Source organism: Myotis lucifugus, unplaced genomic scaffold, assembly GCF_000147115.1.
Source record: "Myotis lucifugus unplaced genomic scaffold, Myoluc2.0 scaffold_21, whole genome shotgun sequence".
Classification (NCBI taxonomy): Eukaryota; Metazoa; Chordata; class Mammalia; order Chiroptera; family Vespertilionidae; genus Myotis; species Myotis lucifugus.
This window is the reverse complement of record NW_005871069.1, coordinates 8,486,095-8,502,127: the sequence shown is the minus strand read 5'-3', so window position 1 is coordinate 8,502,127 and position 16,033 is coordinate 8,486,095. Positions and strand designations below refer to the sequence as shown.

The 16,033-nt window shown below is 50.6% G+C and overlaps 1 protein-coding gene across 1 annotated transcript; it reads left to right on the top strand.

The window, feature by feature from the left end:
- The first annotated feature begins 4,680 nt into the window (after positions 1 to 4,680).
- On the top strand, positions 4,681 to 5,847 carry LOC102418429 (ubiquitin-like-conjugating enzyme ATG3). The gene is given in 3 exon segments (XM_014453178.1): positions 4,681 to 4,988; positions 4,990 to 5,576; positions 5,654 to 5,847. Coding segments are annotated over 3 exon segments (945 nt in total). The 5' UTR covers positions 4,681 to 4,691; the 3' UTR covers positions 5,715 to 5,847.
- Positions 5,848 to 16,033: the final 10,186 nt, after the last annotated feature.

Genomic DNA, 16,033 nt, shown 5'->3' with positions numbered 1-16,033 from the left:
CATTTATTCACTGTTGTTAACTGAGCACAGCTCCCCAAGGGCAGGGCCAAGCAGTGTCACACACAGAGCACCTGCTGAGTGCCTGCCTAGTCAGAGCCAGGACACCTGGGGGGCGGGGCTCCATCCTGCCCCCCACCCTGCCCTGCTCCCACTGCCTTGCAGCTTGCCCTCTGTGCCGCCTCCCAAGCCTGCCTGTGGCACCAGACCTTCGGAGTCTGCCCACAACTTTGCCTTCACCTGACTGAGCAGGCATCCCTGTGTGCCTCTCCCACTGCACCCCCCACGACCAGCCTCTGGTGCACACAGACACTTGTGAGGACAGCGCAGAGTGGATTCCAGGAGCCAAGGGGGCACCCCCAGCCCCCATCCTGCCCAAGGCGAGCACCAAATCAGCTACCTGAGCGGCCCTGCTCCTAGGCGCGCGCGCACGCACACACACACACACACACACACACACACACACACACACACAGAGTCTTTGGAAATTCCAGAATCTCAGAACTTTAGAATTTTGAAAACTTACTTATTTCAGTTTGGCCCCTGTCCTGTTCTTAAACTCCTGAGACATGGCCAATTGTACACTTCCAGCCCCTCAGACCCTCAAGAGTCAAAGCAGAAAGGCCCCGGGAGATCATTCCATGGCAGACTCAGCTGGGAGCCCCCAGCACCATCCTTCTCTTCTCTCTCTGACTGTCAGGTGGGCTCCTAGAATAAAAGTTCATTCCCAGATTCTCTTGCACCTAGAAGTGGTCATGCGACTAAGCTCTTGCCAATGCGATGGAAGAAATAGTGTGAAGCATCAACTTCTAGAAGACTTTCTTAAAAGACATGTGATAACCCCCCTTTTTTTCTTCCCTCCTTCCCTGTGCCTCTGCTTAGATGTGATGGCTGGAACTCTGGCAGCCATTTTGGACCACAAAGACAAGATCTCTTCTTTGGTTTGGTAAAGCCAGGAATTAGAAGGAAGCTGGTCCCCACATCAGCCTGGTTCGACCTACCTCTAGGCTTAAATATGAAAGAAATAAAATGTCTTTTTAATTTAAGTCATTGCTCTTTGTAGGTTTTAATTATAAGTCCAATTCTCTTATTACAAACCTGGGGCAAGTGAGGCTGGAGTCAGGCATGGACCTGTGCAAGGCTGGACAACGAGTCATGGCAGGGCCAGTACAGAGCTGAGGCACCTGCCTTCTTTTCTTGTGAGCCCCTGGGCTGGCTCCTCTGACCTCTTCCTCCAAGGTCCTGCACCCTCCCAGGGGAGCCCCTGCTTCATCACCACCCATGGGGGTCGCCCAGAGGCTGTCCCAGGTGAAGGCATCGGGGGCCTGGGCCAGCCCTTCCCATCTGGGCTGCGTGTATGCTTCGTCAGCCCCAGATCCTGCCTCCATGCCTCCCTTCCCTAGCCTCCCTTAGGACCCAGGGTTCCTGGGTTCTGATTCACCCTCTTCTAAGAGCAAAGGTCCTCAGGGTTCCCTCAGCCCAAGCCCTGTCCCTGGTAGATGGTCACCCTGGTGCTGGTTAGACACCTAAAGTGACAGAGAAGACACTGCCTCCCCGACAGTCCAGCCCAGGCCCTCTGACCTCCGACGGGGACACTTGGCCTGCACATGGAGCTGAACCGAGCCCTGCTGAGCCCCAGCCCTGTCCACTTGGGCAAGGGCCAGAGCTCCCTGAGGCTGCCTTTCCACGCTCATGCACATTCGCTGCACTGCCCCTTTCTGAATTCTGCACCCTGAGAAGAAGTTTGAGTGGGAGAGTGGTGGAAAGGGGATGTAAACTCACTGAGGTTCTCCTCAAGGGCTTGGTTTTGATGTCCGTGGGGCTGCAGAAGCTAGCCCAGGCCTTGCTGGCCCAGGAAGGAGCCTGGCACAGGCTGATCCCTGTCAGTACACCATGCAGAGTGCTGCATGTGCTTCATACATTATCTGCTTTAATTTGCATAACAAGCCTCTTGGGTACACTCAATTATTAACCCATTTCACAGACAAGGAAACTGAGGTGCAGAGAAAGTTGTCCACAGTCACTGCCCCCCAAAATCCAGATTCAACAGAGGTGTGTCCTTCTCCAAGACCCTCACTCCTCCTGGGACCCAAGCCTGCCCAGGCCCCTGGAGCAGGCCCACCACCTCCCAGTGCCCCTCCCGCCGTCCTCCCACAGCCCACGGCAGGACAAACCTCCAACTTGCAGGATAGATTATGAATAAGGCAAAAGAAAGTTATCCTGGCCCCTGAGCATGCCTTAAGTATTTAAATTCTTTTTCACAATTATCTCAAATAGTAATTATTGCAGGAGCAGATGCGCTATCGCAGACAAGAAACCACCTGCCTTCCCATTTCTGTCAAAAGTGGAAACACTGACATTATTTTTGTGATTCACTTCAATAGCTGTTTTCACTGTAAATACCACCTTAACCACAAGAAAAATACCCTGGGTGATGCTGGGGGTATTCAAGGTTTTTGGAGGAATTCTTCCATGAGGACAGAGTGTTTCCCAAGGACATGGGCAGAGAGGAGCATGGGAGAGTGCCCCTCTTCATGCCCAGGGGACGTGCACCATCTCAGAGAAGGATGGCATTTTGGTGGGAGGGGCGTCACAGGGTACTTCCCCAAACCCCTTCCTCCTCCCTTTCCCCACCTCTCATCCCCACTGTCAACTCCAACTACCTCTCCAGGGCTGCCCACCCTCCGGAAACAACTCATTCACCCCAAAGAACACCAAAATGAAGGGGCTCCCCCCAACCCCATTGGGAATGAGGAGCCTCAGCTCTAATAAGAAGCTCTAAGAACTCAAAAATTGAAAGGGACCAGGTTTCCATGAATGCCACATTCCAAGGTTGCAGGTCTCTATTCTCCCAGTCAGGCGCAGGGAAGTTGAGGAAGAAAAAGAAGCATCAGGAGCTGTAGCCTAGAAATGCCCCCTCACCCTGTCCAGCAAGCTCCTTCCTCACGGAGCTATATGGAGGCAGAGCACCCCTCCCTCTCAGTCAGAGCTGGCTTGTTGGGGTGACTGACCTCCTTGGGGTATGCAAGCAGGTCCTGAAAGGTCACTATGGGAAGGAGTGTCCAACTCTGGGTGAGGGAGAGGCCCTCTAATGAGGCAAGAAGCCATGGCCAGGAAGCAGGCATCCAGGATTCTTGTCCTGTGCCTGCCACCAGGCCTTGGCCAAGCTGCCAGTCCTCCCTGGGTCTCAGCATCCCATCAGTCAAATGGACAGGCAGTCTTGGAGGAGCCTTTTGGCCTCATTCCTGGGTAGTACAAGTTGGGTAAATCTCTCCTTTTCACAATTTCCAGTGTTCTCATCTGAACAGCAGGTCTCTCCTAGCTCTACACACCCAAGTCATTATGCTATTGTCATGATCAATTATTATCATTGAGCACTTGCTATGTGCCAGGCACCGTGCTCAGTATTGGCATATGCTATGCATTGTCAGTTTGCTTGCACGGGGCTTCCATGCCGTAGTCCTTCCATCATCCCATTTTACAGATGGGCGACTGAAACTCAGAGAGTGTAAGTGAGTTGCCCAAGGCCACACAGCTAATTGGCCAAGGCACACATGACTGCAAACAGACAAGTTACTGACACCCATTACATGCCCCTAGAGATGGAACTCTTCCCATTTCCAGGATGTGGGCATTGAGTCTCATGGGAAGTAGTGGATTTGGGATTTTAGCAGGTGTCCCTGATGGTTAGGAAGGAGGAGCTTGAGGACAGAGTAGCAAAGATGGGTTCAGAGAAGCAGAGCGGGAGGGGTTCAGATGCAGCCGGGCTGCTTGAGAGCCCCCACAGGACTCAGATTCAGCTCTCAACTGCCTCACTCCTTCCCAGTGTCCCTCTGCTGCCCTCGTGTGGTCATTATAGTGAACGCAGCTTTTCATAGCTTGGCATTCTGGGGGAGCCTCCGGAGTCTGCTTTAGTAAGGAAGGGATGGCTAGACTGGACAAAAGACAAGGGACCCTAGAGCATGGGGCACAGCCCTTCTCTCTAGTCTCACTCACCTCACTCCAGCCACTGCACTCCAGCACAGTCTTACTTCCCAGCCTTTGCACTTGCAGCCTTTGCACTGCCAGGGACATTCCTCCCTGCCTTTTCACATGGCTACCTTCTCATCCTCCTGCTTCCTGGGAGGATGACACCTCCTCTCTTTAACCTAGGCCCCTGCCGTTGTTCTCTGCTCTCAGCTCTGCTCTGTTGTCCATCTTCAAACTTGTCACCATCTGACATCACATTTTAAATTTGTTGACTATTTTTTCAGCAAAATAATGTCAGCTCCAGTGCTTGGCACACAGCAGGTGGTCAATAGTGACTTTTAAACGAATGATGCATGAAGATTCCCATCAAATGGGCATCCCCACATGTTCACACCCATTATAACTAAAATGGGGCACTGGCTCACAAGTTTGGGTCCTATCTTCCCAAGGGACCCAGTCCTATTCTTCTGCCCCTCCTGCCACAAGACAGTCCTGCAGAGAATTAAGGACAGCAATTGGAGCCCCTGTTGACTGAGCCCTCCATCATCTCCCAGGATGGAGTCTCCAGGGATTGCTGTCCATCTCAGAGTCCTTTGAAGGGTGTGGAGCTGAGCACAGGAACCAGGGAGCTCAAAGAAGAGCAAAGCAAAGCTGTACATCTCCTCCCTTGTTGCAAGCATAGACCTTCAGTAATGTGGTCTGTAATTAGCTCCATCTGCCCCAGGATGCAGAATATGATTAACACAGTGAAGGGAAAGGCACTGGAAGTGGCTGAGTACCTGACCCCGGTCCTCAAGGAATCAAAATTTAAGGAAACAGGTGTTATCACCCCAGAAGAGTTTGTGGCAGCTGGAGATCACTTAGTTCACCACTGTCCAACATGGCAATGGGCTACAGGGGAAGAATTGAAAGTGAAGGCATACCTACCAACAGGCAAACAATTTTTGGTCACCAAAAATGTGCCATGTTACAAGCGGCGCAAGCAGATGGAATATTCAGATGAATTGGAAGCTATCATTGAAAGAGGATGATGGTGATGGAGGATGGGTAGATACTTATCATAACACAGGTATTACAGGAATAACCGAAGCAGTTAAGGAGATTACACTGGAAAGCAAGGATAGTATAAAACTCCAAGATTGCTCAGCATTATGTGAAGAGGAGGAAGAGGAAGATGAAGGAGAAGCTGCAGATATGGAAGAATATGAAGAGAGTGGATTGTTGGAAACAGATGAGGCTACCCTAGACACAAGGAAAATAGTAGAAGCTTGTAAAGCTAAAACTGATGCTGGAAATGAAGATGCTATTTTGCAAACCAGAACATATGACCTTTATATCACTTATGATAAATATTATCAGACACCACAACTATGGTTGTTTGGCTACAATGAGCAATGGCAGCCTTTAACAGTTGAACACATGTATGAAGACATCAGTCAAGATCATGTGAAGAAAACAGTGACCATTGAAAATCATCCTCATCTCCCACCACCTCCTATGTGTTCAGTTCACCCATGCAGGCATGCTGAGGTGATGAAGAAAATCATTGAGACTGTTGCAGAAGGAGGGGGAGAACTTGGTGTTCATATGTATCTTCTAATTTTCTTGAAATTTGTACAAGCTGTCATTCCAACAATAGAATATGACTACACAAGACACTTCATATGTATCTTCTAATTTTCTTGAAATTTGTACAAGCTGTCATTCCAACAATAGAATATGACTACACAAGACACTTCACAATGTAACAAAGAACTTACAGTTTATTCTAATAATTGGTTCTGATTTTTAAAGAATTAACCCATAGATGTGACCATTGACCCTCTTCATCAATATGTACAATTTCTCTAATAAAGGGACTTATATGTTTATGCATTAAATTAAAAAATTCCACTACCAGACTTATTTGTTTAATTAAAAAAAAAAAAAACCTCAAGAAACTTATCTTCATGCTGTTCCATGCTGGTACAGAGAGGTCTGCAGAAATGAATCTGGTCTGGATATACTGCTCTTGGGAAGGACACACGACTCAGTCCCCTTCATCCTGAGACCTTGGGCAAGTCTTTCAGCCTCCTTGGCTTCAGCTCCTCTTAGGTACACTGTGGGTCTAGTGAGAATGATCACGAAGTTCCCTGAGACCCTGGGAACCCCCATCTCATTGCATTGAGCCTGTCCCTACTCTGAACCTGTGCCTTCAGGAGCACCCCCTCCTGGTGTGCCTTCCTGCTCCTCCCACTACTCACTTCCCATCCTCCTCTTATAGCTCAAGGGATGGCAGGCTTAGCAGGAAAGAGAACTGTGTCATTGGAAAAGGGACTGTGCCCAGGCCCAGCGGGGACTGCTAGTGACATAAACAGCTGTGTCTCCTGCTGGGCACCCTTCTAAGATGGCCTGGCAGCAGGTGTCTGTCGTTGTCCTCTTCTGGGTAGAGGAGGATGGCCTGGCCCAGGCCTCCCCACACAAGCCTCTCTTTTGCTGTGTGACAAAGTTAGGGGAGGCAGCCACCCACATTTACTGAACTCCTCCTGTGTGGTGCACCCTGCCCTGAATGTGCCCCATTAGTGCTAATGAGAGGCGCCTGAATCCCATTTTTCAAGTAGGGAGCCTGGGGCTTGGAGCAGTCAGCAACCCACACCACCCAGCTGGTCAGTGTCTCCAAGACCATGGTCCTGGTCTGGCACAGCCTACTGCAGCTCAACCTGCTGGGCCTCTCACTCCCCCTTCTTACCAGAAAGAGAAGAGTTTGGGCCAAATGTCTTCTGGATGCTTCACACCACCCTGTTTCTCAACTTTCTGATTCTCTGGGTTTCAGGCCCACTGAGTCAAATACGCCATCATTAGTGACCATGATTACCACTCACAGAGCCAGCCTGTGCTGGCTCTCAGTCCTCCCCACAACCCTGCAAAGCTGGCTGCTAGCCCCATCTCACAGGTGAGGAAGCTGCGGCACAGAGATGGGTAGGGCTTGCCCGGGTAAGGTGCAGAGCCTGGATTTGAACCCTGGAAGTCTGGCTCCAGGCACTGTACTAGGAGAGCCCCTAGTGCAGAATTCAGGGGCTGAGATTTGAAAACTGCACTATTACAGACACCTGAGAGTATTGTCTCCTTAATGCAATGTTCTCAGGACCTTCCCCTCGGGACTGGGAAACGGGCACACCCAGAGATGTCTGGGCGCCCATGCCCCTCCGAGAAGTGGTCCAAAGGGCAGCTGCTGCTCCTGAAAAGTGCACTGGGGAGACGGATTCCTTGGGGAGGCTCCCCCGCCCCAGTTGGTCTGGGGTCCCAGGCTCGGCCTGCTCACAGGGCACTTCATAATGGAGAACCTTATGGGGTGCGCTGAGGCTCTGAGTGCTGGTCTGCCTGGTGGCCCTTTCCCCTGGCTGCACCAGCTTCCCCAGGCAAGCAGCCAGGCCCAGGGAGAGGCGGCCCACAGGACCCAGGCCTTGGGGAGTGGCTGGAAGACCCTTGGGGCCAGCCCCCCACAGGAGCGCACCGAGCTCTGCACGTCCCAGGGTGTCACAGTGCCCTGGCCTTGGGCGCAGGCTGGCTCTTCCTGTGGAACCTGAGTCGGGTACCCCAGGCGGCAGGGCAGGCACCCCGGGGAGGAAAGAGGTGCCCAGGGCCCCGGTGGAGCAGCTCAGGGCTGGCCTGGGGAGCCAGTGGAAGGCAGTGGCGACTGGCAACCAGCTGGAGGGAGTGGCTCCAGCTGGCTGCCCCTCAGCACCTGCTGAGGTCTGGCCCTTCCAGAGACCTGGGCTTCCTGTCCCCTCCCAGGCAGGGCTGCAGCCGGAAGGACGGAAGAGAGTGACCACACCCGAGCCCTAAGGTCAGGGACCTTCCCGCGGTGGCCTGGCCCTGGGGAGGCGGGCAGGGGGTGGGCCTTCCCAGAGCCCTGCTGTGCCCAGTGGGCAAGCCGCCCCTAGCAGAGCCCCAGGGGCCAGCTGGAGCCAAGCCTGTGACTGCAGTTGTGGCCACCGACAGCCACCGTGGCAGCCAGAGGTGTGCCCTCCAGTGGAGCCTGCTTTCCTTAAAGCAGGACTATATGCAGAGGAGGCCCGGGGCTGGGGTTAGAGGAGGGTGGGGGACAGGACCTGCCTGGAACCATGGGCCGGGATGGAACCCTGATCCAGATGCCCTGGGTCCTGACGTGCCTGGTACTCCACCACCACTCAGTGAGCTTTGCCCTGGTGTCAGCCGCCTCACAGGCTGCAAACAACGCTAGGCCGCAGGGTAAGGAGGGCACCCAGACTTGGGCCTTTGACAAGCACACAGACCTCGGTAGCATGCTATCCCCCACACCCGGGAGCGAGGGCCCCAGAGGAGGACTAAGCGCCCTCTGCTGGAGCCCAGTGCCTCTGCTTCCACAACAACCCTCCCGGACAAAGGGAGATACAGAGCTACTGACATCATGTTAGCAGGCCTCAAGAGAGGGCAGTCCAGGCCTAAGAGTACAGACAGAGAAACTGAGGCCTAGAGAAGGGCAGCCACTTGCTCCGCGTCCCCCGCAGACCCCCACATTTCCCCCATCACACCACAGAGCCTGTCTACCAGGGACCCCAGACAATAATCACACAACTAAATATATAAACTAATATCATAGAATGTACTTTGAAGAAAAATACACAGGTAAGAAGACCAGGGCTGATAGCACTGGGGAAGCAGGACTTATTGAAGATATGGGGTCAGGAAGACCTTTATGAGGAGGTAACATCTGAGAAAAGACCTGCAGGAACGAAGGGAAGGAATCCCATGAATACCTGGGAATCAAAGGCTCCAGACAGAGGAAACAGCCAGTGCAAAGGCCCTGGGGTAGGAACACCCTAAGTGAGCTCAGAAACAGTGAGGAGCACCACAGTGGATGTGGAAAGGAAGTGAAGACGATGAGGTCAGTGCAGTGGGCCGGGGCCAAAACTGGTGGTCTTACAGACACAGTAAGGAATGTAAACCTATCCTGGGTATGGTGGGAAACAATGGGGCCAGACTGAGAATAGGCAACTTATTTACTAGTAAAATAGTTGCTCAGGTAGCTGCGGCGAAAGGGATTATGTGGGCAGGAGGGATGTAGATGAGACAGGAGGCAGAGGCAATGGTAGCTGAGGCAGGCTGCTGGCAGTAGAGGCAGGGGAGGTGCTTGGGTTCTGATATGTTCTGAGGATTGATTGTGCAGGACTTGCCTATAGTTGGATGTGGAGGCTAGAGAGGAGTAGAAGTCAGGGAAGAGGTTGGGTTCTGGAATGTTCTGAGGGTCTGGCAGGACTCACTGATGGTTTGGATGTGGGGGTGCAAGAGAGGAGGCTGACTACCATGGCATCATCCCGCGCAGCCTGTGCTCTAGTCCAGGCTCCGCCCTGCCCTTCCTCTGACTCCTGGAGCTGTTAGTAGCCAGCAAGACCCCTCACACCACCTCTCCATGTACTTCTTGCCCATCTAAGCTGCCAGGCACTCCAGAGGACCCGTGTTGAGAAGGCTCCCTCTTCAACCCCCGTGCTGGGAGGGGTGGGCAGGAAGGTGTACAGGGGGAAGTCCAGCTAAGATTATGTGGTTGTGGGAGGGGAACTCCCTCCACCCACAACCCCCCCCCCAAAAAAAATAATTGGGTGGGGATGGCTGGTGCAACAAAGAGAGAAGGGACCGCCAGGAAGACACAAACCACCCAAAGCTTCCTGCAGGTGCACACATTGCCTGATGTCCCATGAACACACACTGTCTCAGGGCCCGAGGAGTGGTCACAAAGGTTATATCCATTCATGATTAGGAGACTGAGGCTCAGGGAAGCAGATGTCTTAGCCAGGTCTCCCAGCTGGACCAGACTGAGCTTGCCCAGACCTTATCAGCCGATACTTTCCCTTCACCACAGGTGGTGGGGGACTTCCCCGAGGTGTTCCTGTCCCACAGTAGTGACAGGGTGACTGGTGCTCACTCTGCCCAATTTGAGGGGCACTGGTGTCCCGGAACGCTTCTACTCCTCCTGCCCTCCTCTTGCCAGCTTCTCCCGGCCCCCCAGCCCTGCGAGGCCCTCGGCAGGGGGCTCATACCAGCCCAGGGCATCAGTCTGGAAACAGTTCTCAGGGTGGAAGCTTTGAGGCATACATCCTGACAGAACTGACAGTGCCCTGGGGCAGACACAGGCCCACCATCCCCTTCCTGTCCCCACCCTTCCTGGAGTGTGGCACAGGGTCGGGTGGCTATGGTGGAGAGGACAAGCACATAAACCTTGGCCCCTCCAGGCTGGACCAGCTTTGAACTTCCGACTTGATAAGTGGACTGAGAAGAGGACGAGGCCTAGGCCAGCTCTGAGCTTTGAGGGCTGAGAGTGAGAGAGCTGCAGAGAGCTGCGCTCCACTGGGCACCCTCTGGGGCCTGTGTAGAAGCAATAGCAAAGCCCTTTCTGCCCAAGGAGCCTGCAGAGAGGAACCTGGAGCAGGTGCTTCAGTACACAGGCCCAGCCTGGGACCACACCAACCCAACTAGTGCTCTCATAACCGCCCAGCTCCTTTCTTCAGCTCTGGCCTCAGCCTGGTCAGTTGGACAAACTCTATTACCCGAATAGCTGGAAAGGACGCAGCCTTTCTCTCAAGTGGCTCATAGTGTACAAACATGTTTGTTTGTTAATTTGACAAATATTTTTTCATGCCTATTTTATGCTGTACCTGGTGCTATGTGTGGGAAAACAGAGATGATGTTTATCTGCATAAATTCTGATAAGAGCTACCCCACAGGGATGTGTGAAGGCAAAGGGACCACAGGGCAGGGGCATGCCAACACTGTGTTGGGTAATCAGAATGGGCACTGCAGGATGAGTAGGAGGCACTCCTTGTCAAGCACTCCAGGGAACAGAATGGGCACAGGTATGGAGGTGTGAAGACGCTTGGAGGGAGCAGGGAAGGGCTAGTGGCTGGAGTGGCTGGCGTGCAGGGAATGGATAGGGAGTGATATGAGTCTGTGGAACTTAGACTTGGTGCTGTGGAGTCATGATGGGATTCACATAGGAGAGGGACTAAAGCTGAGTGCCTCTTCTGCTAGCTCAGCCCCAGACATCCTCCTCTCATCTCCTGACAGGGCACACAAGGGTGCTCAGAATACCAGGTGTTCTGGCCCTTATCATCCATGGCTGGACTCCCTGGTGGCCTGGGCAAAGTATTCAACTGTCTGGGCCTCATTTCTGCATCTGCAAAATGAGGATAATCATGGAAGGGAGGACAAGTTTGGTGAAGCAAGAAGACTAAACATGTAGCCCACCTATCTCCCTCAGAGGAAGCAAGGCAGACCCCACTCCCAGATCACTGGCCACCCCTGTAAACACCTGGGCAAGGTCTCCTCTGAGGGCCAGAATGACCAGACTGAACAGGAACCCAAGCACAAGAGATTAGAACCCCCTAAACACACACACACACACACACACACACACCCCTCAGATGCACTCCCACTCAGGCTCACTTGTCCACAGAAATGCAAGTACAGACAGGAGCACAAATGCCCTGCAGGCCCCAGACCCAGGGTAGCCCTGCCCTAGTATGCTCAGGAGAATCTGTTTATGCCCGTAGTCCCAGCCTAATTAGTGCCCCTTTCACACTCAAATGTGCAGATCTAGACAATAAATTATATGATCAGGGTCACATTGCTGGTATTCCCTTTCCTCTTGAGAGGGTTTCTCAACCATTGTGTGCAAGTGCATGTGTGTTGTGTGTATACATGCCTATGTTTATGTGTATATTTGTGCATGCATGTGTGGTTTTGTGTGCACAAGTGTGTACCTGTATATGAACATTTGCCTACATGTGTGCTTATGTACATGCACATGTGTGTACATGTGCATGTTTGTGTGTGCCTGAATATGTACATTTGCATGTGTGTTTGTGTATGTGTGCACAAATGTGTGCATCCCTGTGCATGTATGTGTGACCTTTTACATGTCCATATGTGTATTTTGTGTGTGTCTGAATGTGTGTGCATTCACATGTGCATGTGCTTATGTGTACATGTGTATGTTTTATGTGTACATGTTGTGTGTGCCTGTTTGTATGTACCCAGATAAGTGCATTTACATGAGAATGTGTGCATACATGTGTTGTGTGTGCATGTATGTGTTATGTGTGCATGTGTGCTTTTCTGTGTGTGCATGTGTGTGCATTTGCATGCATATCTGTGTATGTGTGTGCATTTATGTGTGCATGTGTTTGTTTCACATGTACATATGTGCATTGTGTATCAATGTACATCTTTGTGTGTTCATGAATGTGCCAGAGATCTCTTTGGCAGGGTGGAGGAATCTGTAGGTTTTTAAATGCCAATTACATTGTAATTGTAGTTACCAGAAATACTGAAAAGAAGTCTAGCACTATGTGGGCTTCTTTCTTTCTTTCTTTCTTTCTTTCTGAAATTTGTCACAACTTTATTGAGGTCTAATTGATGTACCATAAATTGCATGATTTAAAGTGTACAATTTGATGAGTTTTAACGCGTGTTTGTGAAACCACCACAGTCAAGATAATGAACATTTCCATCACAGACAGCTTTCCCATTTCAGACTCAAACAGGGTGAGTGCTCCCAGTTCAAAACTATATGGTTGTACTGGCCCCTGCAGGCCCATCTTTATTCCAATCTCTATTCTCCATTTGACCTCTACATGGCTTTTCCTCCTTTTCAGTTACAGCATTCCTCTTTCTGTTTAAGGCCAACTCCTTTCCTGGTGCTCTGGTTTTCACTCCCTACCCCCTTACCAGGTACTTCCACTATGGAGCAAGCATCCCCTTTCCCTGCTGAACCATCCACTTCTTATCTACAGTCTCTCTCTCTCTCTCTCTCTCTCTCTCTCTCTCTCTCTCTCTTCCTCTCATGAGGATATTTTTCCCATTGAATTTTTTAAAAAATTTTTCTTTATTAAGGTATTACATATGTGTCCTTATCTCTGCATTACCTCCTCCCCATCCCCCACCCCCACCCACTCATGCCATCCCCCCCCCTGTTGTCTGTGTCCATTGGTTAGGCTTATATGCATGCATACCAGTCCTTTGGTTGATCTCTCCCCCTTACCCCCACCCTCCCTAACACAATTAATAACACAGTCAAGCAACAAGTCTATCACCCACAGCGATTTTAAAGTACTGCTGAACATAAGCGATATTTTGAGATATCTGAAATGTGAAGTGAACACAGCTAATGCTACTGTGGTTTGTTGCCTGCATACATAATGAAAGGAAACACTACATTTCCATTAGGGGTTAGTGACAAACAAAAGATGTCATTTTTGCACCACTGTATTCACAAATCTGATTTCTTTCCAGGTCCTGGGACTTCCCTAGCTGAGCCTAGCACACCACTCCCCTGTCTGTGCCTGCAGGGCTGCCTATAGTTCTGCAAGCTAGGGTCAAGTGGCCCTGACTACATCCGGTGGCCCAGAGGAGCCTCCACAAAACCATACTTCACTTTGACTCTGGGCCAGTTCCGTGAGGCTCTAGGGAAGTAGCCAGAGTCCTCTGGCCCACCACCTGCAACTCAATTCTGCACAAGCACCCCCACTCTGCACCTCACAACTTCTGCTGCTCCTCCAACACCTCAGAACCTGATGCCTTTGTGCTTGCTGGTTCCTCTGCCTGGAATGCCCTCCCTGCTTCTCTACCTGGACCTTTAAAGCACTAGAGGCAACACCTCCTCCAGGAAGCCTTCTCTAATGCCAGTGTAAGAGCCCTTCAAGTGTCCACAGCCCCCTGAAGTTTCCTCATAATTGTAGTGACAGTTCAAATGGTCATACGTGTTTCTGTATCCAATACTCAGCAGGCTGTTAGCTTCTGAAGGCTGTGTAAGGCAATGCAATAAGCCATTTTTTAAAAATATATATTTTATTGATTTTTTACAGAGAGGAAGGGAGAGGGAGAAGGATAGAGAGTTAGAAACATCGATAAGAGAGAAACATCGATTTAGCTGCCTCCTGCACACTCCCTACTGGGGATGTGCCCGCAACCAAGGAACATGCCCTTGACTGGAATCGAACCTGGGACCCTTCAGTCCGGAGGCCAACACTCTATCCACTGAGCCAAACCGGTTAGGGCAATAAGCCCTCTTTTAAAAGACTATTTTTCAGAGTAGTCTTAGGTTCCCAGCAATATTGCATGGAATGGGTAGACTTCCCCTATACACCTACCATTACATGCAGTATCCCCAGCATCACATGCAGTCTCCCTATCATCACATGCAGTCTCCCCAACATCACACATGCAGTCTTCCCACCATCACATGCAGTCTCCCCACCATCACATGCAGTCTCCCCAACATCACACATGCAGTCCCCCCACCATCGAGAGTCTACATTAACCTACCATTATCATCCAAAGTCCTTAGTTCACACTGGGCTCACTCTTGGTGTTATACATTCTGTGGGTTTTAAAAATAAAGACATGTCTATCATTATAGTATACAGAGCAGTTTCACTCCCCCAAAACCCTCCGTACTCTGCCTGTTCATCCCGCCCTCTTCCCTAACTCCTGGCAACCACTGATCTTTTTACTGTCTCCATAGTTTTGCTTTTTCCAGTAAGTCTGTAGTTGGGATCAGACAGTATGTAGCCTTTTCAGAGTGGCTCCTTTGACTTAATAATGTGAATTTAAGGTTCTCCCATGTTTTTTCATGACTTAGTAGCTCATTCCTTTTTAGCACTGAATAATGTTCCATTGTCTGAATGAACCAGTTTATTTATCCATCACTGCTGAAGGACATCCTGATTGCTCCCAAGTTTTGGCAATTATGAAGAAAGTTGCTATAAATATCTGTGTGCAGGTTTTTGTGTGGATGTAAGGTTTCCACGCATATAGATAAATACCAAAGAGTGCAATTGCTGGATTGTGAGAGTATGTTTAGTTTTGTAAGAACCTGGAAAACTGTTGCCCATAGTGGCTGTGCCGTCTAGCATTCCCACCAGCAAGGAACGAGAGGACCTGTTACTCCACATCCTCACCAGCATTTGTTGTCAGTGTTTGAGAGTTTGGCCATTTTAGTAGGTGGTTAGTGATATCTCCTTGTTTTAATTTGCATTTTCCTGCTGACATATGATAAGGAGCATGTTCTCATATGCTTGTCATCTATAAATCTTCTTTAGTGATATGTATCTTAAGGTCATTTGCCCTTTTTAAAAATATATTTTTTTATTGATTTTAGAAAGAGAGGAAGGGAGAGGGAGAGAGAGAGAGAGAGAGAGAGAGAGAGAGAGAGAGAGAGAGAAACATCAATGTGAGAGAGAAATGCCAATTGGCTGCCTCCTGCATGCACCCTGACCAGGGGTGGAACTGCAATCTGGGTATGTGCCCTGACCGGGAATTGAACTGGGAACCTTTCAGTGCAGGGAACAATACTCAACCAACTGAGCCACAATGGCCAGGGCTCGTTTGCCTGTTTTAAAACCAGCTTATTTGTTTTCTTATTGTTGACTTTTCAGAGTTCTTTGTAATTTCTGGATAACTGTCCTTTATCAACTATGTCTTTCACAAATACTTTCTACCAGTTTGCGGCTTATCTTCCCATTCTCTTGAGCAATGAACTTTTGCAGTCAAGCACACCTGGGTTCAAATATCCTTGTGAACTTAGGCAAGTCACCTGCTTTCTCTGAGCCTCAGTTTTCACCTCTGTCCCAAGTTAGTGACACAGAACCCCACTCACAGAGGCTGCTGAGTAGAGGTTTGTGGAACGGTCATCTCAGTTCTCTGGGCGGTGCCCTTTGCCCACAGTTCCATTAAAGCACTTGGCCATTAATGGTGGTCCCATCCATGGCAGGGGAGGTCAGTAAGTTCGTTTGCCAGGAAGATCTTGTGGGTGGGAATTCTTGATCCCACAGGAGCTAACCCTAAAGAGAATACTGCCTTGGGGCAAGGGACACACTTGTTGCTCAAGGGAGAGTTGGCCACTCTGCTAAAGTCAGGACACCACCTAGGCCAGTGGTCAGCAAACCGCGGTTCGCAAGCCACATGCAGCTCTTTGGCCCCTTGAGTGTGGCTCTTCCACAAAATACCACGTGCAGGCGCACACATACAGTGCGATTGAAACTTCATGGCCCATGCGCAGAAGTCAGTTTTCGGC